General features: G+C 43.0%; 1 protein-coding gene across 12 annotated transcripts in view; it reads right to left on the bottom strand.

Annotated features, from left to right (window-relative positions):
• LOC115402422 (uncharacterized) overlaps positions 1-26,219 on the bottom strand; it is a 654,628-nt gene that overhangs the window by 512,473 nt on the left and 115,936 nt on the right. For 5 of the 12 annotated variants that reach the window (XM_030110960.1, XM_030110966.1, XM_030110959.1 and 2 more), the window contains 7 exons: positions 18,418-18,609; positions 17,910-18,112; positions 17,605-17,662; positions 13,846-13,961; positions 3,975-4,006; positions 3,829-3,854; positions 2,508-2,693 (listed from right to left, as the gene is read on the bottom strand). The exons of 1 other annotated variant lie outside the window; for it this stretch is intronic. In XM_030110960.1, coding sequence (XP_029966820.1) covers positions 2,508-2,693; positions 3,829-3,854; positions 3,975-4,006; positions 13,846-13,961; positions 17,605-17,662; positions 17,910-18,112; positions 18,418-18,609 — 813 coding nt within the window. Of the gene's footprint in view, positions 1-2,507; positions 2,694-3,828; positions 3,855-3,974; positions 4,007-13,845; positions 13,962-17,604; positions 17,663-17,907; positions 18,113-18,417; positions 18,610-23,414; positions 23,441-23,577; positions 23,653-26,219 lie in introns of those variants that run through there. 6 more of the 12 variants (XM_030110964.1, XM_030110963.1, XM_030110965.1 and 3 more) reach the window with 5 other exon arrangements.

Below are 26,219 nucleotides of genomic sequence, written 5' to 3'. Positions count from 1 at the left end.
ATTTGTAAATTTATCGGCCAATATATCGGATATCGGAATTTTTTTCTGTCAAATATCATAATTGGCATCAGCCTCCAAAAAGCCATATCGGTCGGGCCCTAATCAGGACAAAAGAACATCGCACTGAATGTGAAAAAGAAACATCTAAAACAAGCGCACGCTCCTCTAAATGACAGGCAGAGCAGGAACAGCTAAAGTCTGCCATCTCCGATCACTATAGAGGGAAAACCACCTCATGGACTGGGACCATGCCCAGATCATTGGCACGGAAAGCAACAAGTACCACCACTGGATCAGGGAAGCCATCGAAATCCAGAAACGCGCCCCCCCAGACTGTGAACCGGGCAGAGGGGGCGTATCAACTTTCTCATACCTGGGACACAGTACTGAAGAAGTCGGACTGCAGATGGCGCTGTCGTCCTACTGCACCCAGTAGGAAGCTGGCGCCAAAATCTGTATAAATCAGCTGACCAGACGTCACAGCAACATCACGTGACACTTCTGAAGAAGGCTGCAGCTTGGCAGCCGAAACATGTAAAGGTAGTCAAGAAATCACTGGCCTGATTATAAGAATCCAAACTATGAATTCACCAAAAGGCCTAATGAACCTGATCGGACTACACATAGAGAATGCATGCACACACAGGGAGAACATGCAAACTCCACAAAGAAAGGCCCCAAGTCATGGCTGGTATTTGAACCCAGGACCTTCTTGCTTGTGGCAGTAATCAGCCCACCACCATGTGGCCTCAGAATAATTAGGATCTAAGAATAAATAGTGCACAAAACAAGGGATCTGCTGGCTGTGAATAAGATAACAACAGTTCACATCTGGTAGGAGTTTAGTGTATTTCCTGTCTCTGAAGTGTCTTCAAGTGTCTGTTTAACTTTATTGTCATAAGCGCCTCCCTGAATGTGACAGCTGAAACTGGCGATGTGTCCCTGTGAGTTAGTGGTGATGAGTCTCGAGAAGATGCTGTTTTCTTAGTCTGTTTATCCTCACTTTAATACATCTGTCATGCCTCCCACAGGGAAACGGGTCAAACAGCTGAGAACCGGGACGTAATCTGTCCTTGATAATGTCCTGAGGTCTGCTGACGCACTGGGTGGAGTAGATGTCTATGAGGGGGGAGGACAGAGAGGACGGCCACTGACCCTGTCTGCTGTTTGCTCGTCTTCTGCAGCCTCAGTCTGTCTGCCTCAGTGCAGCTCCTGAACCAGGTGGAGTCAGTCTGTCAGCAGGCTCTCCATGGACGAGTGGCCGAAGGCCAGCAGCAACTTCCTGTCCAGCCTGGACTTCCTGAGGACTATCATGTTTTGTCCTCTCTGTGTTTGTGGTGTTTCCAACGTTGTCTCTCGTTTCAGGCCCTATGGTTTCCCCTCCTCGTGCCTGTTTTGTTTTCCTGCCCTGATTTGTTCACCTGTGCCTGAGCAGTCATTGCCGTCACCTGGTGGTCTGGGCTGATAAGGGGCTCTCTGTCTATGTTCGGATCATCTTGTTTCCTGTCTCATGTCTGTGTGCTCATCATGCTCCTGCTGTGGCAGCTCCAAGTCCTGAATTTTGTGCCTGAGTCCACGATGGATTCCTCCCTCTGTACAGGGGACTTTTATGAACTTTCATGATGAGTTATTCCCCCTACTCCGGCAGTGCCTGGCATCTCGGGCCCTCCTCCACGCACCTTCCTCCCTCAAACATGACAGATTCCAGGGAAGTACTTCCTGTTCAGGCTGTACTTCTGATCTGGACTCCCAGCAACCTGAATGTGTGGGCTCTCCACACACTCGCTGTTCATGTAGTGTGTGTGTGTGTGTGTGTGTGTGGGGCGGGGGTCGGTTCTGTTCCTTCTGAAGTCTATGATCTCTTTTTTTAAGAGGTGTTTGGTGTCAGGTTATCTATCTTCACACCAGGCTCTCGTGATCTCAATCTGCTATCTTGTGTCTTAAGCAGGGCCGGCTCTAGGCATAGGCGAACTAGGCGGCCGCCTAGGGCGCCATGTCCCGAGGGGGGCGCCGCGGTCGTACAAGGGGCGCCACGACGCTTTGTGTTCCGTGTGCCCCGCCGTGCAGCGGTCCGACGTACTGCGCTCCTCGTCCTCGGCGCTGCCCGGCACTGATCGGTATTGTTCGGCATCGCTCCTCAGCGCGCACCCCCTCCCCCCCCCGCTCAACACATGTCGGGACCGCTCGAAAAACACGCTCCCATGGGGCGCTCGTCTCGGGCTCGCCTAGGGCGCCTCTGAAGTCCGGGCCGGCCCTGGTCTTAAGCAAATGTCCACAAGTTCTTGGCGGATATGTCACCTTAATTCTGAAGCATAGAGTCTGTGGGGAGTGCAGTGAGCCACCACATCACCTCCAACACACTTCAGACTAGCCTACAGCAGCCTATAACAGATGATAGAGCATCTTCCAAAACTAACTATTGAAGCTTCAGTTATTATCCAGTGTGGTTTTCAAAAGGTTGATCTTTGATCTGACGAATCAGGGACACAAGATAAAACATTACTTACCGAGCAGATGCTCCATGGCCTCGCTGATTTCCGTTTGAACGATGACGGGACAGAAAACCAGACAGTAGTCAGCTTCTTCAGGAGACGTCGCCTCAGTTTGACCCAAAGATTTTAAGGTTTCAACAACAGATTGATGAGTTCCATTTGTTCTTCCTGTCAGGATGATGAAGAACTTCTCCCAAGATTCTGAAAATGTTTTAAAAAAAGAAACATTGAAGTCAAACTTCACATGAAAAATGATTTTTTTTTTTCTAAAAGATTCTTCAGATTTTAAGCTGAATTTTTTACAAAATACTTGAACTGCTTCTGTGTAAGAAGATCACTGGATAAACTGGAATTGTACTTTACATTTAAGTTAGTTCAGTGAAAAACTGCACAACACACTGTTTTTAAATGTCTTATTGAGTTTTTTGTAAGATGCAAAATGCCAACATGACACTATCTTCCTTAAAATATAAATTGTGAAAAATTGTCAGGTCGTTTAGTTTTGCACTTTAACCAAGATTTCATCTTATCTGAATTGCATTAATTTTCATTTATTCAACTTGGTTTTAACATGTTTCAGGGAAAAAGAAAACACTGAAACGAGAGACGTTGCCTTTTGTTTTTGTCACTCATTTGCACCTCTCTCTCGTATCCTTTTGTTTTTGCTTGTGTTCTCTTTTCTTGATTCTCTGAGTGATTGCCTCCAGCTTTTATATGTTCTTTCCCTCAGGGGGAAAAAAAAAACAGGATAAACAGGAAGTAGCTATGGAAGCCCAAGAGACTTTGCACTATTCCAAATTTTGACACCAATATTTTTTTATTTTACTGCAAGTGAATATCGGCACTAAATATTGGTTATCGTCCTCCTTGACTACCGATAATCGGTATCGGCCCTGAAAATTCCATATCGGTCTGTCTCTACTAAAAACAGAGTTAAAGGTATACTGGAGGATTCTCTGCCGATTTTATACAACATGGCCTATTTGCCATTTTTGGAGCACTGCGCATGCGCAGCTCCCTCCCCATGAGGACTGTCGGAGCGCGCACGTCAGTCGCATGTCAGTTTGTTTACATCCGCGCAGCTGGAGCATCGTCTTTCCGCATAGGATTAAAACACATTTGTAATCATGTCGGACTCTTCATCGGTCAGTAATAACCCTTTGGGAATTACGTATGAGCGGAAGGGCGCGCACAGAGGCGGCAACTCGACGTGATATGTCATCACGCAAAAGTGGTCCCACATTGATTGGGATTATGACTGCCCAATTACGATTTGGAACCATACAATTCTGATTGGTTCTAAGGATCCTCCAGTATGTCTTTAATGATTTCTCACCTGGAGCTTCGTCCTCTGACTCGTCTCTGAAAACACAAAGAGGAAGTTGAAGTGAACACCTCAACACAGTGACAGCAGATGAAGCTGCAGCCTCTCAGACGCCTCTTTCACATTTCCACACTCTCATAAAGCAGAAGATAACATACCTGATAGGAAGTCCTTCTGCCATGACTGGCACCTGTCAAAGAGAGAAGAGTGTTTATCTTTCTATAGCTGCATTTCCATGACCTGAGAAGTTTCTAGTCTCCTGAGGTGGTTTTTCAGGCATGTTGATAAAGAAGAGTCTTGCATAAGTGTAAAGGAAATGCTTTACCCACATTTACATGTCAGCAGATGTGTCGTATGACGCTGTGTGACCAGTCTGTTCAAGTAAAGATGGTGCAGTACAGTTGGATAGAGGAGGAAATGGAAATATCTTTACATATGATTGAAGAGAATAATACGAGGGGGGACCCAAAAGTCCCCGGACTGTGGTTATAAAAAAATACAAAAACAAACAAAAAAAAACAAGAAAGATTTCAGACTTTAGGCTGTTATATGTCGCTATAGCATAGCCTTGAGGATAACTCGTTTTGCCCTCGTCGGTGACTGACAGGCTCCTGAGGTGTGTCACGGAAGGCTCGCTTTGCCTTCATTTTGGACTGACAGGCTCGCCTTGGAGAACTCAGTGGCAGCCATTACAGTGACTTTCAAAAGCTGCAACATACAGTCAACATGAGCCAAGTGAAAGAATCTGTGTCAGTGTCACAGCGTGCTGAATCTAGAAAGGTTAAATGACAGAGAAAGCTCTGGAGGAGAAGATTCGTAATGCTATAGAAAAGCTAAGCTGGGTCAGTTGACAAGTAAGATGAATCAGATTAATCAGCTGATGGAGGCTGGTGATGACAATAATCTGCCAGTTGTACAGACAACATTGATGGTTGAATTCAACAAGCTATTTGGAGAGTTTTGTGAACTTAATATCTCAGTCAAAGCGTTATTGAGTGAGATATCAGAAGATGAGATGAAGGCAGATCAGCATGGCTGGTTCACACGCGAGGCGGACATGTTCTATAGCTGGGCTACTCAACCCACGGCCCGCGGGCCGCATGCGGCCCGCAAGCTGTAACGGTGCGGCCCACAGCTGATTGTAAGCAGTGAAAAAAAAAATCGACTTTTAATGAGGAAAAAACGTTTCTGATATGCAGACACCAGAGGGCAGTGTGTTTGACCTGCTGACAACAGGCAGATAAGTGTTGCAATTGTGGGGCTGTACCAGCTGGTGGCGGTAATGCGCCAATAGGCTGTTTGCTCACTGCCAAAAACAAAAGACTCAAAGAAGACTGATTGAAGTGGAGTTCATGGCTGCTGCCGGTAAAGTTAAACTAAAGTTATGTGATGAACACAGGAAAGTTCAACCGTCATGGGAGGAAGAATTTGCTTTTCTGGAGGTAAATAACAAGCCAGGTGCCTTCTTTGCCTAAAACCGTCCATTCCTAAACGAGCGAATCTTCAGCGTCGCCACGACAGCTGTCAGGAATTTATTACAGTAGGACTGCACCGCTCAACCTGTGACAACACTGCCACTGTTCTGTCACTGAGACACTCCCGAAAGTTTTGTTTTTCTTATTATTAATCCTACGTGTATTGGACTTTGCTAAGAAATGTGATACATCATCCTGATTTCAAGAGAGGGTAATTGTTTTAGCTGTGACCTTCTGTAGGGCTGCTGTTGTGCACAATTTCTGAGTAATGCACACCTGTGTTTTTCTTCTGTCACTGTTCTCCAAAAAGTAAGTCACCTGCAGAGCTATGTTTGTATGCTTTACAATGATTTTTTTTTTTTTTTTTTGCCACCGGTGATCTTTTTTTGTGATGCACAAGATTTAATTTTTACTTCATTTATTTTTTGCAGGAGTAGGCCAATTATTTTTGTAAAGAATCCCTTAATTTATTTACTTTTTTGTGGAAAAAGACCTGCTTTTTTGTTGTAATTTAGTGAATTTCTCAAACGCATTGCTTGAAAAATATTTAAAATACTTATGTTTTGTTACAAAAAATGCTAATATGTGTAGTAAGTATATTTATATTTTGTGAATAAAGCCTCATTTTATAATTTGATATCTGACTTTTTTTAAATGTCATGCCATTTCACCTTTTTGCTTTTTATTGGAAATGCAGAAAACAGCCACAAATAGATCTATAAGGCTGAGTGTAATATATTTTCAACAAAGTCTTATTTTAGTTTTACAAAAGACTAATGCAGTTGTCTTTCTATTGTAATGCATTTAAAATGTCATTATTGAATATTAATTACATTATTTAAATGTCTTTTACATAATTCAGTCATATAAATTAGCAAACCGAGGTTGCGGCCCACGCAAACAGAGATGTTTTTCTATGTGGTCCTCGAGCAACGGTAAGTTGAGTAGCCCTGTTCTATAGCTTCAACGTGAGAGCTGAAGCATGGATTAAGGAAGTGCAACAGCGTTTAATTGACGCAGAGAGGACAAACAATGAGGTTGCACCTGAAGATAGTGCATCTGTCGCAGGTGTTGGGGAAAAAGAGAGGATCTAAAACGCCTTCAGCAATGTTATCGCGGTCATCATCATCTGCTTCATCAGCGCGTGTGAAAGCCGAATTGGAGAAGGCTGAGTTACTAGCCCAAGCCTTGAAACAGAAGAGACTGCTCGATGAACAGGAGGCGGAGTTAAAGGCAGACAGAGAAGAACTGCAAATCCAGACTGCTTCAGCTGCCTCAGAAGCGAAGTGTAGAGTGCTGGAGGAGTTGGCAAGCCAGGCAGGTTCATCTAGTGTGAGCCAAGAAGACGGGATGAACTCTTATCTTGAGACTGCACAAGCTCGCAAAGAAGCCATGCCTCCTCACCCTGCTGCTGACAGAACAGAGCCGACCAGCAACATCGACCACAGTATTCCTGTGAGAGATAGACAGAGGGAGCAGGAAGCTCCACAACCAGAATCCACACGAGGCATCGTGGACTTCTTAGTCAAGCAGCAGAACCTTACTGCTCTGCCTCCTCAGAAGATTCCAGTATTCCAGGGCGATCCTCTGGAGTACAGGTTATTCATTAGAGCCTTCGAACATGTAGGACAAAACAGTGACAAAGACCAGCTGTACTTCATAGAGCAGTACACAGAAGGACAACCCAGAGAGCTGGTCAGAAGTTGCTTTCACATGGAACCAGAACATGGCTACTGCACAGCAAAGAAGCTCTTAAAGGAGCACTTTGGAGACGGATACTAGATTTCAATGGCCTACATGGACAAGGCACTGAACTGGCGGGCTATCAAGTCAGATGATGGAGAAGCTCCTCACTCCTTTGGACTCTACCTCACTGGATGTCTCAATGCCATGAGGGACTTGGAGTGCCATATTGGCCCGAATATAAGACGATATTTTTTTCCAGGAATGGTATTCTCAAAAATGGGGTCGTGTTATAATCGAGGAGAAGATGGAGCCAAAGAACCGGTCAGCTGTACTGCCTCTGCTTGCATGCAGTGGCTCAGCCGCCCCGTTAGGGGGAGCTAGTGAGCTGGACAGAGTGTAAGCCTACACTGTAATAAATGAATCTATGCCATGTAAATTATAATCAATTTAATAGGTAAATGATATTCAATATTATTATGTTCTTGCTTTTGTCACAATCATTTGATTAAAAAAAACATTAAAATATTAGGAGAAATATCTACTTATTTTAGTGAGACAAAAAACAAGCATTCTGTTTATGTGATTCCAAACACAGAGATAAATCAATGAATCCAACTTAATGTTTTTAAACCGTTTTTAATTGAGAACCACTTCCTGTTGAAGCAGGAAGTTGTCTTCTGAATGCTGCATTACCCACCTACAAGACATTTGAAGGCTTGCATGGTAAGTCTCCAGCTTTTTCCATATTTCTCTGCAATATGACAATTACTAAGTTGTAGAAATGTACATTATTTTCTCATGCAAAAAGTATCGAAATAATATGTAGGTTGCAGATAGGTTACAGTTTTCTGTGGTTATGTTTCCTATGCTTCTTTAATAGGCTATTGTTAATACATTAAAATTGTGTAAATAACTTTCACTGAGTGAAATGTTGAGAGATGAAGCTGAAGGTATAGGTTGTCTTGTCTTTCTTTTTAAGTTTTTTTTTTTTGTTGTTTTTTGGCTGTGCTTCAGTTAGCTTACTTCCTCTATATCAGCACGTTGACCAGCCAGGTAAATTGCTCTCTGCATTGTCGTTGTTTTTAGTAAATGTGTTATGAAAAGAACTGAAATCATTTTTCTTTTATCATTTTAACATTTAATTTGTGCAGCTGGAGCCCATACCTGTCCATGCTTATGGACAGAGAGTGTGTGGTGCAGAGCAGCACATAGTGCACGCTATTACAGTATACTCAGTGTATACTTTGGAGACAGTTAATTTATTGACTGAACTCTTGTTGTCCCAAACACAGTTTTTGGAACTATGGACATTCTTTCGTAATTAATGGCGACTATTTCAATTTTCCGCAGAGGGCGGACAGTGGCGTTGGACGGCTGTTTTAGTTACAACTCAAAATACAGCCCAGGTTCAAAAGTCCCCAAGTTATCCTTTAAGGGGACTGCAACAGTGAGTAAAGGTTCTCAATAAACTTCAGCTTGAAAATGTGCTTTATTTGGTTATCCACCAAATATTAATATGGCTTGCACAATGATTGTTTGTCATCAAATGATGTGATATACCAACTACATTTTTTTGGACAGTTGTATATTATAACATTAAATCCAATTTCATCTTGCAGGACATGAGAACTCCGAGCTTTTGAAAGAACTTGTCTTGGCCATCATGTCACCACCAAGCCTGGGACTTCAGCAACTGAAAGACCAAAGGAGGATCTCACCTTTTTGTTTATGTTTGTTCTGTGAGATTCATTTGAATGTTTCATTGTCTACATCTTGAATTTAGTGTATTTTAAAACATGCTCTTAAAAACTTATTAGCATCTGGTGATTGTAGAGCTGATGTTGGTTCAGCAATTAATGTTCAAGTAGCCTTGAACATTAAAGGATAAGTTCGGTTTAAGCAGTTTTCACGTTGTTTATAGACTGAAGTAGAACAATATACTCACCCAGAAGGCTTTTCTGATCCAAACAGTACTTTTTGAGAAAGTTAGATCCAAAATCGAGAGACGCACATCCCTACACTGTTAGCAGACGGGGCATGTGTATATCCGCTCCTAAAACGGTTTTAATCATCCAAAAACTCATTAGTTTCACCAATATTTCATCACGGTCCGCTCAGCCTCTCCTCCACCACAGCCCGGTGTCGCCAGATATGTCATATATGCAGATATATGTTGGATTTGAATGTATTACTTGGTGTCCACATGTATCTCGACACTTAAATCTAGATATCTATGTCTGTATGTCTAGGCGGTGGTGTGACATAAGCAGGAGCTATGGAAGCCGCAATGTTGTTGTTGTGTGTGTGTTTTTTCCCGATCCGAACGCATATTTCTGATACCTGCTATGTAGATATTGGTGTCTACATACGCGTGGACTTTGATTCAGGACCCCCCACCCCTCTCTCTCTCTCTTTTTGAGGTTTTTTTTTTACATGCTGCATTTGTCAGTATCTACAGATTACATTGACTGACGATACCTGCATGGAAAAAAAAAAAAAGTAGTGTGTTCATACGTTTTGCTTAATGTGGAGTGTTTTATTTTCTTGATTTTTATTATTGATATGGTCCCCATGCACTTTATTACACTTTCATTTCATTGTATGATTTCTGTATATTTATTTTACTCATCATTTAACTACTGCCTTTTAAAAAATAATGGACAGAAAACCAAGGATGTGTCAGCTTAGGTATTCTAATGTTGGGTTGTATCATTTGCACTATACTGTGGTCAAGCATTGTACTGTTTCAATTTTAGGATGCTGGCGGCATTTAAAATAAAGGCAAGAGTTCTACATTAATGGTTGAATTTGTGATTAATTAAAAACAAGATTTAATTGATGTAATTAAATAAATTAAAATCAATGCACTGATAAATTTAGATGATTATTACTAAATTGTATATCATTGAAGTGTAGAATTCAAAATCCCTACGGACTCGGCTGCTCGGATGTGGGGGGGAGGGAGTTCCAGAGACGAGGGGCCGCTATAGAAAAAGCTCTGTCCCCCCGAGTTTTCAACCTCGACCTGGGGATGACAAGAAGGCGATGGTCAGCCGACCGTAGCGCTCTGGTCGGGGTGAAAGGGAGGAGAAGATCAGCCAGGTACGGTGGGGCAAGGTGGTGCAGAGATTTAAAGACTGTTAAGAGAATTTTAAAATCAATGCGGTAGCGGACGGGGAGCCAGTGGAGGGAAGCGAGAACCGGAAAACTTCAAAGCTTCAAAACTTCTATGTCGATGACTGCCTTAAATCGGTTAGTTCTGAAGAGGAAGCAGTGTCCTTGTGTTATGAGTTGAGAGACATTCTTACCTCTGGAGGATTTCGGCTCGCAAAGTGGGTTAGTAACAGCCATGCTGTGTTGTCAGCTATCCCTGCAAAGGAGACAGCCAAGGAGCTAAGGGACCTGGATCTTGACTTGGACACACTCCCTGTCGAGTGAGCTTTAGGAGTCCGGTGGTGCACAGAGAATGACAGCTTCAAATTCAAGATTGTCTTGTGTGAATCTTGTCGGGCCCTGGACCTGTCCAGCTCTTCATTTTGGCCACTTTTGCCTGTACATCTGCTGTTGTAATTACTACTGGCTCTTGTTCTGGGAGGTTGCTGTGCTCTGCCTGCAAGCCTGCCAGCCATTGGGCATTGGTGTTGTGTGACAACTCTTTCTCCCAGATACTCTTCCAGTATTGCTCAGTCTCAGCCCTGGGTGGGTCTGCAGTGGTCTTACTATCCTGCCACTGAGAGTAGACCTTAGCTGAATTGTTGGAGAACACCCTGTTTATTCTCCTGGTCTCCACTTCTCTGGTGTATCTCTTTAGGCGGGTAGCTAGGGCTGTGAGTCTTTGCTTAGCAGTCTCCAGTGCCTCAGTTATTGACAGCTTTCTGTATTTCTTGGGCAGTTCTTTCTTGAGATTCACCCCTCTGCTTAGTTCTGTGAGGAAGCTGACTTCTCTCCGTGTTGTCATGATTTTTGCCTCTCGCCTTCTTTTCCATGGAGGTTCTTGGTCACTCCGGCTACTCATGCTGTTCGTCTTGTAACCAAGCATCTCTAGGATGACTGTCGCTGTTGCATATTAGGGCTGGTTAATCTGTCCGATTTCCCAATTCGATTCGATTACGATTATTGAAGTCCCGATTCGATTACGAACCGATTTTCGATTATTAACGATTCTCGATCACCGATTATTGATTTTCCATTTGACAGCAGTAACCCAAATACACCACAAAGATATTGCACCATTAAAACAGTTGGCTGCTGAATTACTTAACTTCTCTTTTATTGAACAACAATTCAAAGAGCTTTCTGTAACTTCAAAATTATCTGTTACTTAACACATGTAAAAAAAAGAATAAAAAACAAAACATGGAAAATGTTTGTAAATAACCATAATTTAATTTAAATGTTCGATTTCCATGATTGCTGTCTTTTATTTTATTGAGCTGTACTACCAATATTTGTTTTCTGTAAGCGGAAATTAACTTCCGGTTTTGATATGTGATGCTTTTATTTTGATAGCACTGTTTCCTGTAAAGACGTTTTTTGGTGAGGTTGCTTGACGACGGTTGAATGAATGGAGCGGAGTTTGAAACGGAACGGAGAAATCAGTTTTGTATTTTTGTTATTTCATTGTATTTTGTAATTAGCAGCCCCCTAGTGAGGCACAAGCTCTTACAATGAAGATGAAGATTTACTGCCATTAAATCTGAAGTTTTCATCAGTTAAAGTGTCATCCTTCAATAGGGGGCATGTTACGTTTTTCCTTTGGAGATCTTGAATTTGTGTTTAGGCAGTTCTGATAAAATAAAGGGAAAAAAAGGCAATTACGAGCAGCCTATATTATGAATTGCATTTTCTTATTTTAGAAATGCATTTGAAGTCGTTTGGGTACGGAGTAGAGCTTGCCTTTGCTCCAACACACGACTGGCGGTGGCGCTGCGGTGATCCGTCTGACTCCGCCCAGCAGCCGGGCGACAGCAGGCAGCTTCAGCGCTCGTTTGCATGCGAGGTTTAGGGTGTGAGCATAACATCGGATATGTAGAAAGTTGCCAAGCCCTGCAGCCAGGTTAATATTTGAGACATTGTTGGTGACGAGAACAAGGTCATGTGTCTCCGTCCCCCATTCGTCTGCCACAGCTTGGATAAACTCGCACATATTTGCGCCTGTGTGGAGAGGTTCAGCTTGCTTGCTAGTGACTGCTTTCTCCTCCATTTCACCGCTCCCTCGCTCTAGCCGCTGCACGCGCCTGAGGTACTCGGTCCGAGCTCTACGCGCGATCTAATTTTTACAAAATAAAATAATGGGAAATGAATCGATTTTTGAAAATTTAATAATCGATTCGTACTCATCCATAACATATTCGCGATTAATCAATAATCAATTTTTTCCACCACCCCTATTGCATATATCAGCTGATTGTCTCAGTGATTGTGTTGGCAGGGATTGTTAGCAGTGCTGTGTTCACATCTTCCAGTAGAGATGCCGCTGGTACTTTATCATTACTTAGCCTTGGCAGCCAGGAGGGTGTTGAGTTCCCTCAGGACATCATGATCTTCTCTCAAAGGTCAGCTGCTCTTGTGTTCAGCTCTGTTATTGGGGCTTGGTACCCAATCTCGTATGACCTATCTTCCTGGCTCCCCTTTGATGTAGCATCTTGTACCGTGACAGTAAGTTCCTCTTGCAGATATTTGAACACTGACTTAGTAGGTTTTTATGAGTCAGCTTGGATGTTGGGTTTCGAAGTAACCATTGTTCCCACATTCTCTGCATGTATCCCCTTTCGCTGGGATTACTGCTGTAGTAGCATTCCATTAACGCTCTGTTCTCCGGGCTGCTCCAAGAGTGTCTTGTTCCAGGAGCCAATTTGTCATCAGTATGCCCTGGTTCCACAACAACTGACGCGGACCTTGTTGACCCGGGCGACGTCCGAGCTGGTATGACTCTTTCATTTATGGTTTCGCTCATGCTGAGGTGTGGACATGTTTGTGTTAAGGGCCTTGTCCAAGGGCCCAACTGGATTACCATACACCTTGACCGGGATTCGAACCCCCGACCTCCTGTTTCAAAGTCAGTGTCCTTATGTATATATATATATATATATATATATATATATATGTGTGTGTGTATACGTACATGTATATACACATATATATATATATATATATATATATATATATATATATATATATATATATATATATATATATGTATATGTATGTAGCAATAGGCTGCCTGCCACCCCCATGTTTCAGCTGATTGAGAGCAAGGCTGTTGCTCCAGGGAGAATCCAACCCGACTCTAGCATGACTTCCGGCCACGCCAGGTCATATAGCGAGATCTCAGGAGACCAGCAGACGCTGTTTCCAGGGTGACTTCAGACAAAACAGAGCGGCCTTCACACTGTGTTCCTGAGAACTTTGAAACCAAAGCATTATTCCATATCACCATCTATTCAGCATGTGCAGAAGAACCATTTACTGCGACAGTGAAGCACACGCTCTGCAAGTGTTTTCTCACGTTTCCATGGAGACGGAATATTTTGAGAAAGTTGCATTTTCTCCCATTTCCATGGAGACAGAGCATTTTCAGAAAGCTGCCTTTCAGCCAGCAGAAACTCATGCAATTAATCACAGCTAAACCTTTTAATCGTTACCCAGCACTAAATAAACATGACATTTACCACAGATGAGCCTCGGTTATAAGAAATTATGTTTTTGTTTATTTACATTCAAGCATCACAGAACCGAATCCTGATGTTCTTCTTTATATATCTACACAACCAATCCTACCAAGATTCAACCTTCAATCATCGCTATGAAGCTCTTTACCCACGAAAAGATCAGAACCGTTCTTCAGTGATGAAGTGTTGTACATTACCTTGTTGGATTCAGACGCAGACTGTATCTCCACGGTACTGTTGGTTGAGGTTCCATGATGTAAACAAGAATGAAAGCTGATGAACATGATGATCATTATGCTCAAACAGGTCGCACCTAGAACACAAAGAAACAAAGTGTTGTTCAGTTCTAATAATCTCTTAATCTTCAAACATCAACAAGCAGATTTCAATCTCACTGAACACAACCATAAAACGTTCCAGACAAAGGAAGTGAACCTTTACACTGATGATTCCATCAAGGCTACATTACAGCTAGCTAGCCCTTTAAGCTCGGGGCCATTATCGCCAAAAGTTCAACTAAAGACGTACCCAAAGTAAACTGAATGCTGTTCCTGAACTGTTTGGACTACATGCATGGTTGGTGTCTCATTTGAAAGCTGACAACCTGTATTTTCTCCCAGTGCAGTCAGAATTACTCTAGGTGCCACTGGCACAGATTTATTTCTGTTGCAGCACACTGAATTAGGATGAATTTCATTCTCGCCTGAATTTTTTCCCTGATAAAACACCTGGAAATAAGTGTGGCAGCACTGAAAGAGCTTGAAAACACAATTTTGCTAAAGCCTGGGGTCTTACATAGTTCAGGTCAAAATGTCAGAGCAGTAATACAAGAAATGAGTGTTTCACACATGTATTTGTGCTGCTATGCCCCGGCGGGGTCAATTTTGGACATCCTCTGTACACCCTCTGCATGCCCTCTGTACAATGGTATATGTTGGTTTTTAGCCCGTTTTTACATTATTTCCACTACAAAAACTCATAAAGTAAAAATCACTTCAGATAGGCTTCAGTGTGGGACTGGGGACATAGACTGAGAGGAACAGAGACAGGTGCAGTTTTCAGCCCCCTCAGACTCTCAGACGGCGGTCTCAAACTCCAGTCCTCGAGGGCCGCAAACCTGCATGTTTTCCTTGTCTCCCTGCTTCAACACACCTGAATCTCATGAAGGTTCGTCACCAAGTTCAGCAGAAAGCCTGGAGCCTCATTGCAATCAGCTGTGTTGAAGCAAGGAGACATGGAAAACATACAGGTTTGCGGCCCTCGAGGACTGGAGTTTGAGACCCCTGCTCTCAGAGGTGTCAAAACAGCGCTGTCGAGCTATCCAGCCATTCAGCAAGCTCATTGGCGATCAGCTCTGTCAAACGTTTCCTCTGACGTGATTGGATCAGAATTCATCTATAACGAGCAATGACGAGCGATGACGAGCGATGACGAACGATGACGTACGATGACGAGGGTCCATAAGTCTCGGCAATGATTGGCTGGTTAGCCCTTGGAGGCAGGGATGAGTCACTTGATTGATTGAAATGGAACGGAAACCGGTCAGTCGCCATATTGGATAGGTCAGCGCGACTCATCATGGATTATTATGGGACGGTGGCACGTCTAATTCTGGATTATTTGCTTATTTCAAGACATGTTTTAGACAAAATGCGATACTTTCTTGCTTTGTCCGGATGCATACGTCTGGACTGTGGCAGTTTTTGCTGGAATATTTTCATCTGTGATCAGTTATGAGCCTCCAAAGGTGAGTTGTGCTGTTTATTTGCTGGTTGGACAAATGTGTTTATATTACCCGCTGTGGTAATCACATCTGAAAGTGGTTTATCCCGACGGATTCATGAGAATTTTAGCTTTCTAACAGTAAATAGTGTGTCTGTGGAATTTGCAAAATGCATCTGCACATTTGATAAATGCATCTGAAGATGTTTACCGGCCCACCCATGGGCCGGTTTGAGCTTAAAGGGGCTGTATCATGCAAAATTCACTTTTTGTATGTTTTAACCTTGTTATATAGTTATGTTCTCACCAAAAACTCCCCAAAACGTTTTTTTCCTTCGTGCCTGCGTGTTTAAGCTTTCCTCCTGTTTGTGCTGCTCAGAGAGGCAGCCCCTCCCGCACCTTGAAAACGCTCTGTTTCCCAGGTTGTCACATGGTGAAGATGGCTCCCCTGAGCCCCCCTCCCATAGGCCCTCGGCAATCGGTGTCGCTGCTTTTTGTAACTCCGATTACGGAGATAAACTTTAACCATCGTCTGAAAGCAACAGTCAAGCAGGAGCAAGAGTCTGAAGGGTCTGAAGGGTCTGAAGGGTCTGAAGGGTCTGCGCTTGGTGAGTTTCTCACAGGAAAAGACGTTTTCGCGTGTCGTTGCGTCTAGAGAAGCGAGAGCGAAAGAGCCAAAGCGAGCTAGCGTATTTGTTTTGAAGCACTGATTGGTTGAAGCAGCTGTCAGTCAAAGTCCACAGGGGGAGAGGCGGGATTTTCAGTGAAACGGAGCGTTTTCTCTTCCGGGTTTCAGAATTAGCCCCAGAAAATCTTTCATTTCACACAAAATGACTTTTTCTTAGCGCCAAAAATAAACTATTACCATGTTAATGCCATTTACGATCTAAGTATTAAAGCATAAGGTGAAGTCTCAGGTCTCTTCTATTTCTAAATGGTGGAAGTCTAAGTTTAAAAACTTCAGAGCAGACAGTCTCACCAGGTTTGGATTTATTTTAAATGTTTTGAAAGGTCCAACAACGACCTTATTTACACATGTTTTTTTTGTTTTTTTTAATCCAATTGAAAACAATTGTATTCAAGGATCTGAAGACATGGACACCAAACACAGTGATCCACATTCAAGCCATCGTGGGCTGTGCTGCCCGGTAGGAAGTCGCCATGGACTGCTCCGTCTGGGAGCGGCCCCCTGTGGGCTGTGCCCCCCAGCGGATACTGGGCACGAACTTTAAGGTTTGTTATTGCAGAAGTTTTCAACCATTTCCCCTGATGATGCTTCAGATTGTCTCCATCCTCTCTGAGTGTGACTTTCTGAACTATTACAGTGAAGCCAAACACTGTCGCTAAGGGGAGGAGGGAGTAACCAGATTCAACATGACTGAAGCATGGTGGAGGAATCAACAGGACATTGGCTGCCTGATGGCCTCATGGCATTGCTGGAGACATCAAACATTTAGGTGAATGAACTAAAGAAAGGAAAGAAATCCTCCTGGACTGGTATAATCCAAGTTTAGAGAAACATTTAACCCTAACCCTAAACATTTCAGCTTCAATCCAGTTCTGAGCACAACAGTCTCCATGATGGAGGTGGTAAAGTGGCGACAGTTCACCACAGTTCTCCAGCATCCTTCTAGAAGTGGACAGAGTGGAACAGAAGACAGACGGACGGAAGAATTCATCTGAAGCCACAAAACATGTCTGACCTTTAAAATCAGGCTGACAGTTTAGAAAGTTTCCCAAATAGTTATTTTTCAGACAAGTTTAACATTTTCCAATAGAATAGGAATATTCTATTCATCTCTCTCCTGGTTGATTTGATTATTTTTCTTCTGACAGATTTTGGAAACATAAAAAAAAGTGCTGAAAACTCATGATTGGTATTGTGTGGATTTTCTTCATGATTCAGTGAGTCAGTTTGGGAAACAATTCAGAAAGAAAACTAAAAACGTTCTGCTCAGCACATAAGGTATGATGGTGAAAAACAGTCAGTCATCAGTCATTAACATAACGAGTCTTCATCAGTCGATCAGCGACTTTATTCAGACTTTAACTCTGACTATAATGACCCCCCACCCCCCACCCCTCTCTCTTTCAGACACACAGCCAGTTTGATGATAGTTTGACTTTGTTTCATTCCTCTTTCAGTCATGTTGACCCATGTCCCAACGCTTTTAGAAATGCAAGGATGAAATCAGGAAATCTACTGAGAATGTGACAAATGCTGCAGAACTTACATTTACGGATGGACCAACTCTGAGGCCAGAGTCCAGGAGATGCAATGGACAACCACACCTGAAAACCACAAGTCAGAACAGTGAGGAAGAACAAGTTCACCTGAAGCTCCGAATGTCTGTTTCCACAGTAATGATTCCAAATGAAAGCCCAGGAAGCTTTGTGGAACCCCATGTTCTCCACTGTTAATGTTGAGAGTGTATTGTTCTGTGCGGCGTGTTTGTGTGGAAACATTGTTCAGAAACAATACAAATTTTCTCTGTAATAATGATCTAAAAACCTCCTAGTACAGCAGTGACTCTGTTACCTGTGACTGGGAGGCTCTGAAGAACTTCCTGATGTCGTTCTCCATGTTCCTGTTGAGTTCACAGCTGAGCAGTTTGTTCTGGTGGAACAGACAGTCCAGAGTCAGCTGGACTCTCGGGTCTGTCACCAGTCTGCGGCTCAGAGGAATCACTTGTTCGGTGTTGAAGGTGTGATGCATCACCACCAGAACGGCTGCTTTACCAGCTGGAAACACAGAACACGGTCTGATTAAAGTCCAGGTTCCTGAAGGAGGAACCTCGATAATCCTGAACTAACTCAGTCCTCCTGACAGCAGCATGGAGCACCGTCACTGTGAACAACATTAGCATTAGCTTGGAGCACGAGTATTAGTTTTTAGCATTAGCCTTTACATATGTATTAGTGTTTAGCATTAATTAGCATTGAGGTCACAGAGCTGCTCAGGAAATAAATGATCTTTCTTCAACTTCCAACAATTTTTCTAAATGTTCTCTGATCTGATCAGGAACGTTCCTGAAGACATGTCTCACCAGGAAGATGCTCCATGGCCTCACTGACGTCTGTCCCAACCCGAGAAGAGACGGGACAGAAAACCAGACAGTAGTCAGCGTCTTCAGGAGACGTCGCCTCAGTTTGACCCTCAGATTTAAAGGTTCTAACAACAGATTGATGAGCTCCATTTGTTATTCCTGTCAGGATGGTGAAGAACTTCCTCCAAGAAGCTGGGAACAGAAAAAGTATTGTGAAAATACAGAAACTATTTCGTCAAGGTTCAGACCTTAGAAAAGGCCAATGATTCTTTAAAAGGGAACGGTCGTTTTTACAATCTGGACTTATTTCAGCTGGACGTCACTGAGCTCACAGGCTCCCACTTCGTGACCGGGATTTATTGAAGCTATGGCTAATAGCGCTCAACACGGACCCCAGCATCAAAGTTCCAACTTAATCACATTTGGATTATCGGGTGTGTAGTGCCCACTTCACATCTGAGGACTTCTTCCCAGTTCAGGAAAGAAATGAAGGCCAGAAGATCCAGAGAATGAACCTCAAAAAGAATGCCATTCCAGCGGCTGCAGGAGGAGGACAGGTCGAGGTAACAAGACGCTAACGCTATTCATTTTTTTCTTTACTAATGTCTAGAGGCTGGATGTTTACTGTTTAGTTCATTTGAGCAACAACAAAGGATGATACAAGTATATCTGTCAATGACAGGAGTTGTACATAAACAGTAAAATATTCTGTACACTGTTGCTCAAAAGGAGTAGGAACAAGTTTATAACATTCTAGCCAACTCTAGACATTAGTAAAGAAAAAAATGAATAGCGTTAGCGTCTTGTTACCTCGACCTGTCCTCCTCCTGCAGCCGCTGGAATGGCATTCTTTTTGAGGTTCATTCTCTGGATCTTCTGGCCTTCATTTCATTCCTGAACTGGGAAGAAGTCCTCAGATGTGAAGTGGGCACTACACACCCGATAATCCAAATGTGGTAAAGTTGGAACTTTGATGCTGGGGTCCGTGTTGAGCGCTATTAGCCATAGCTTCAATAAATCCCGTCACGAAGTGGGAGCCTGTGAGCTCAGTGACGTCCAGCTGGTCATTTTACTTTCACAGCCAGGATATATGCACACTGGAACCATTGTACCAAAGTTACAACCAGCTGAAAATAAACTCTGACTGCCTGAAAAAGCCGATGGAGATGCCGTGGTCTGACTGCAGTGCAGAGACGCTACTTCCCTGTAAACAAACAGAATGAATGTGCGCCACGGCGCAGTGTGATGACATCATCGCTTCAGAGTTCCCGGAGAGTTGCTCAATCTAGCCGGTTTACAGACTTCCCAGTAGCGCTAAGTGATGCTGACTTAATAAATTTACATGTATCTACCACCCCACAACAAACATAAGAGAAAAGAGCGTCTGTAACGGCTGCATGTCGGTGCCCCGCCCGCTGCCGTTATATGGATATGGGAGCATCTAATTATCTCCGAACCAACTGCAAATCACACGAAAGTCAAACGGGTGAGTAAATGTTGTTGTGACGAATGTGAAATAAGGTCCAGATTGTAAAAACGACCGTTCCCCTTTAAACGCATATGAAACAGCACAAGAGCAGCTGAAGACGACTAAGAGCAACAAGAGAGGCCGGGTCTCTTCCTGCCAGGCATGGGAAATGACATGACTGCCACAGCTGAGGAATCTCTATCATGTCATTCAAGGTGCTCATCAATGACCAAAGAAGCCCTCATATCTCTTCAGACCCCAGAAAGACCATGGCAGGTGGTGGCGTCAAGAAGTGGGAAGCTACAGGAACCAGGAAGAAGTGACTAGTTACAGGAACTATGAAGCACTGGGCGAACTGCAGGAACCAGGAAGGAATGACAGGCTGCAGGTACCAGGAAGTAGTGACAAGCTGTGGGAAGCAGGAAGAAGTGACCGGTTCCCACTGCGCAAAGACACGTTGAAATGTGTTTTTCGGGTCATTTTTGTACGTCCAGTATTGGTCCTCTGAAGGTGCAGACTGTAACGCCAGATGACGTCTTTTTTCCAACGTCTTCGGGAGTTTTGCAGCAAAAGCGCAGAAAATTATAAATTAAATTGACCGCACTCTAACCACTGGGCTTGCAGTCTGAGGCTCAGGCATATTCTTCCAGTCATTTCATTACAGACCGGTGAAACACAGGTTTCGAACTTACGACTTACTGTTCAGCGATCCTCAGCCTCACCTGTTGAGCTGTTAGTTTACTGTGTATTTCATCTGTAAACGGGAGGGTGACCACGAGTTTGCAGAAAACTACTTATCCTGAAATACAGTGCGATACACACGAAACAAAGTGGTGGTTTTAAAGATGATTGTTTTGGTTTTCACCAAAGTTCACAATTTCATGGAATTACGTACTAAATTTAACCACTTGGCGGCTCTTTTATTAGATAAAATTCTATCTTTACGAGACAATGAAAACAAACAGACTCAAAGAAAAAGAAATACAAGGCGGGGTTAACATTCACATAAACACTTTTTCAATGGTAAATTTATCAACGTGTCTGGATGTTGAAATAACGTTTTTCAACTGACATATTTCAGCAAAATTTTTAGAAGTCATGATTTTTAAAATACTGATGTTTACATGTACTACGTCTAAAAAATGCTGATATTTCAATGTTGAATCCACAGTGAGTTCACAACACAACTTCCACCATTTAGTGTCAACGTTGTTTTGACGTTGAATTAACGTTTTTCATCAACTGACATTATTTCAACTAAATGTCAACGTTTAAGGTTGTTTGAATGCCAGCTGGGTCATGATGATGTCAGAAAAGGTCCAATACTGACGTCTGAATCTTGGATCCATTTTGTACGTTCTGCGGACGTCTAGATGTGGTCTTTCACTGACCGACCCAATAATGACCTGATCTGCACGTCTTCCTGACGTCTGATGTTTGGCGGGTTACTCCATCAAGGACAGACAGGAGCACTCTCTCTCAGCAGCACCTGGAGGCATTCATGCTCATGGCCACTCAGCAAGATGTGCTGAAGACGCTGGACAGTGAGGACATCATCGATGGGGTTGCAGAAAAAAGCGAGCTGCTGCAGAAATCACTACTGCAGTAAGGTGATGATATGTTTATTATTATGTTCTGATCATTATTAGTGTGACTTACATGTTCACCAATCTTCATACTATTAAAGGTGCTGTTGGCAGGATTCTGCATCTCCGCCATCTTGCTTAGGGTTACCTTAGCAAGATGGCGATTTGACCCACCTAAGATGGCGATTTGAAACCCAGCACAGCCAATCCTGTCCTGTTTTCTCTGACATCACGCCCTTACACAAGTTAAGCCCCTCCCACAAGAACGTGTGACGAACGCCCCTCGACCAATCACAGTTAGAGTCTTAGGGGTTCTTCTGATTGGTCAAAGATACCTGGAGCTGTTGAGATTCCTTTTCAGCTCAGAACAGAGACAGACGGAAACGTTGCGCCCTCGTGGTAGTGCAGTGATGCTACACTCCTAAAGGATTATCAATGGATACGCTAACATTTAATCCAAAGAAAACAGAAAAATTAGCACTGACTAGCAAAATCCTGCCTACAGCACCTTTAAGCAACTATTTCAGACTATTTTAACTCACATTAAAAATACATATTTGTTCTCATCAAGGCGTCAGGTTAAATGATGTGAATGTCATTATCACTTCAATAATGTTTACTTGTATATTTTTGTCTCCCACATATATGTGAATGTGTGTTCCAACACCAGCATATCATCCACTGCCATCATGCGCCACCATCATCAGCCACCAGCCACCAGCATTCGCCACCATCAGCTGCCGCCCCGGGCCCCTGAGTGGGCCAGTCAGGTACTAAACTCCTGGGCCCAGTGTTGCCAACTCCACAGTAAGGAAAGTCACTATTGGCTTGCCTAAAAGTCGCTAGAAGTCGCTAGATGATGTCATCACCTAATTTGCATAATTTGGTAATTTGCATGTAATTGTAATGGACGCTGTAGGAGAGAGGAATAACGTCATGGGAGAAGCAAAAAGTGAGCTGAAAACACCCTAAATATGTTTAGAACTACAAATTAACTGACAAAAGTGTGAATAGTGAAGAAACATTTACATGTCCGTCCTGCTCTGTGACCCAGGACGGGAGCAGCGGCGGATTTGCGCACGTTCGATTCATTTGAAGTGTGGAGGAGTGGTGTGGGTCTCCTCTCTGCTCTGACTGCAGCAGGGGGCGCTGCTGAGACTGACCGCCTGTGAGAGCTTTGGGACGGGGGAGGGGCTCACTCGTTGAGGACAGCAACCACACGTCCTGTCACGTCTCCAGAGCACCAGAAAAAAGTTGCTAAATTTGTCGCTAGTCGCTTTTTTAAAAAAAAGTCGCTAGAGAGGTCTGAAAAGTCGCTAAATATAGCGACAAAGTTGCTAAGTTGGCAACACTGCCTGGGCCTCTTTTTTGCTCCAGTCCGCCTCTGACTTTAACCCAGGACATTCTTGCTGTGAAGCAAAAGCGCGAATCACATCACCAGCGTGCGGTCCAGAAAGAAATGATAGAAGCACGATCTCTTGTTATAAATGAAACTGACTGGTGTCTTGGCTCAAATGATCACAGAGCAGCATTAGAATAATGTAGATTAATGTAGTGTTTCCTGTTTGTAATTCATTCTGTCAACAGTCCATTTATTTTGTTAATTACATATTCAGCTTTCTAAAAAAACAATCAAACATGCATCTCAATTCAGAAGGGATCAAAAATATGACCTTTAGTAACACATGTTGCTCTAAAGTAATTCAATTGTTATTTGCCCAGTAATTATCTACTTTTAAAATGTATCTCAGTTACTTTTTTGATGACCAGACGAGTAACTATAACAAATTACTAGTTAAAGGTAATTGGCTCTAAACTGGTGATAACAGGGACAGCAGGGGCGGCAGGAAATGGTTATATAAACACACACACACACACACACACACACACACACACACACACACACACACAGTGTGATATAAACAGAGTTATTGGTTTCTCACCTGGAGCTCGGTCCTCCGACTTGCTTCTGAAAACAGGAAGTTGAAGAGAAGTCAGTTCAGCTCAGAGACAGAGGAAGCAGGACAGAGTTCACTGAGCACTGCTTCATTCAGGAGATTAGACATTATTAATCATTATTCCAGATTATAAAAGTCTTTTACTGACCCGATCTGCTGATAGCCGTCCTCCATGTCTGCCGTCTCTCACAGCAGGACGAGTGTTTGTCCTCCTCTCTTTCACTTCTTTCACTTTCTCTTTCCAGGCTGGGGGAGGAGCTGCAGGACAGAAGGACTGACTCATCTCACACTTTGGCTGTGTTCGAAACCGCATACTGCCTACTACATACTTCCATACCCATACTATCCATCCTGCATCCTGCATACTCAGTCCATCAGACAGTATGCAAAGCGTTTACACTACAGCATACTACATAATAACCCACAATGCATTGCACTCCTCCCCCAGCCGAAATCGACCTGCTCAAGCTGATTTCACTTTAGCTCTAAACTCTTCAAATGTAGAACTTTATCAAGATTTCTTTTTAAATTAGGCGACAAAGTGGTCGTTTAGAGCCGAGTGTGTCGTTTATTTGTCTGAATATCAGCCGTTTATGATCTTGTCCGGATGAATTCAGCAAAATTCAAGCCAGCCGCAGTGAGCAACGCACTTCCAGTTATTTCCACAAAAATAAACCCCCCCTTTCCCTTTCTCATGCAAAAACACCTCAGTGATAAATCTGTGCTTTTACTTTGAAAACAAGAAGCCAACCTTCCAGCAATATATCTCGCTTAACATCACCGTTTGGACCGGTGTCCCGTTAATGGAATTGGACCAGTTACGATGCTTTACCGACGGACAGTTTTTTCGGCTCTTCAGCAAAGCTCGACTCGCCGTCTTCGGTACATCATGGTCGCTTTCAGCATGGACTTGTTGTCAGATGTGTGTTGTTTTTTTTTTTGTTTTGTTTTTAAACTATTTTTAATCAATGTAAATCCAATCAGAACTCTCTAACTTAACATTCTTACCAGCACAAAAATTGGAGGGAAAAATTCTATCTAGAACCAAACTCAGCCTGGTAAATGTACATCATGAAGAAACAGTCACTGTGAACTGAATAAAGTTTATTCAAATAAATAATCCATCATGATACTGCTGCTGTTGTTGCTGCTGCTTCTCCGTGCTCATTGGCTCCCACTCTCCCGCTGCCCATCGTGTTGCATCTTGGGTAATTTCAGTATGAGTAATGAACACACGATGTCTACTCAACATTTCTGGCAAATGCAGTATGCATCTGGGAACTTCTCGCACACTCACAAAGCGCATACTGCCAGTGTGAACGCACTGCATACTCAGTAAGTTAGAATGAGTAGTAGGTAAGTACGCAGTTTCCAACACAGCCTTTGTGTTTTATGTGTCTATTTTACAAATCCAGAGACATCTGCTGTCTTCTAAGTTACAGAGGAAAAACTTCAAAAATTCACTTTTACCAGTAAAACCGACTCTGAACTGCCACATCCTGTGCTTAACAAAATAAACCCCCACTCACTGTTTTCCATTGTCGTTTGTACATTTGTTTGCTTTTCCGTTGGTTTCTGATTTAAAACTTAATAAAGATGTTTACAAAAAAAAAAAAACTCCAAAGTCAGGTTGTTGCTGTCAGTAGGACAGTGTAATGTTGATTTATTGGATTCCAGAAAAAAAGCAGAGTTAACAGAAGACTGACAGTGGGAACATATATACACACACATATAATTACTGCATTCATTCATCACACGGGGAACCCTGACAGTGACGGAGGAAATGCCTGAAGAGCAGAGCCAGTCTGAGACGTGCACGGCTCTGCTTCATCCTGTACTGTCATTTTAATGTTTCAGTGTCTCATGCTGCGACTTGCTTTATGAACTTGTTTCACACCAACGACTCTCTTCACTGGTACTTCCTGATCACTAGAAACACTCATCTTATCATATGACGTTGTTTATTAACATTTTAATGTTTGGATGATGCTCCAGGCAGAAATTCAGACAGGCTTCTCGGAGGTTGATGTTCATGCTTTATTACGCTTCAATGATGCGAAACTAACTTCTTTAACAAAATAAGATGAAATGTAAAAACTTCTAACAAAATAATATCTCTCTTAGACTCTTTACAAATATTAAATAATGTTCTAAATATGAATCTCCTGTTAGAAAATCCAGCTTCAACAATATATTTCTTCATAACTGTAATAAGATAGAAGAATATAAGAGTCTCACCAAAACACTAACTTAACAAACAAAAAGGATATATACTTTTAATCTTTGTTTTCTTCATCCTGCTTTTCTTCTACATTCTATTTTTCATCTCGGTATGTTGGAACTTTTTTTTGCAGTTCATCTGAGAAGCTGCTCTTAAGCTGAGGCTTTTCCTCCGCTGTCGAATTAAGTAGAGAAGGAATCCATCAGTTCTCCATAAATAGTGTTGTAAACAGTCGGAAAGCATTGATCTCATACCTTGGATTAACGGGGTTAATAAACAGAATTTAGATTGTTCTCTGATCCCGCTCTGTAGCGAGAGGAGGCGCTACTGCGCCTGTTGACATGGAGCCATCTGCCGTTAAACACCACAGAAGAAGAAGAAGCGCTACGCTGTCTGAAGCCCCGTCTGCTCCGCTACGTCCGTGTGTGTGTGTGTGTGTGTGTGTGTGTGTGTGTGTGTGTGTGTGTGTGTGTGTGTGTGTGTGTGTGTGTGTGTGTGCGCGCGCGCGTGAGATCAGCTCACAAGACGCCTCTCGGTCTCTCAAGTATCACAGTACTGTGTGCAAAGCG

This window comes from Salarias fasciatus, chromosome 15 (assembly GCF_902148845.1).
Source record: "Salarias fasciatus chromosome 15, fSalaFa1.1, whole genome shotgun sequence".
NCBI lineage: Eukaryota > Metazoa > Chordata > Actinopteri > Blenniiformes > Blenniidae > Salarias > Salarias fasciatus.
This window is presented reverse-complemented; position numbering and strand designations above follow the sequence as displayed.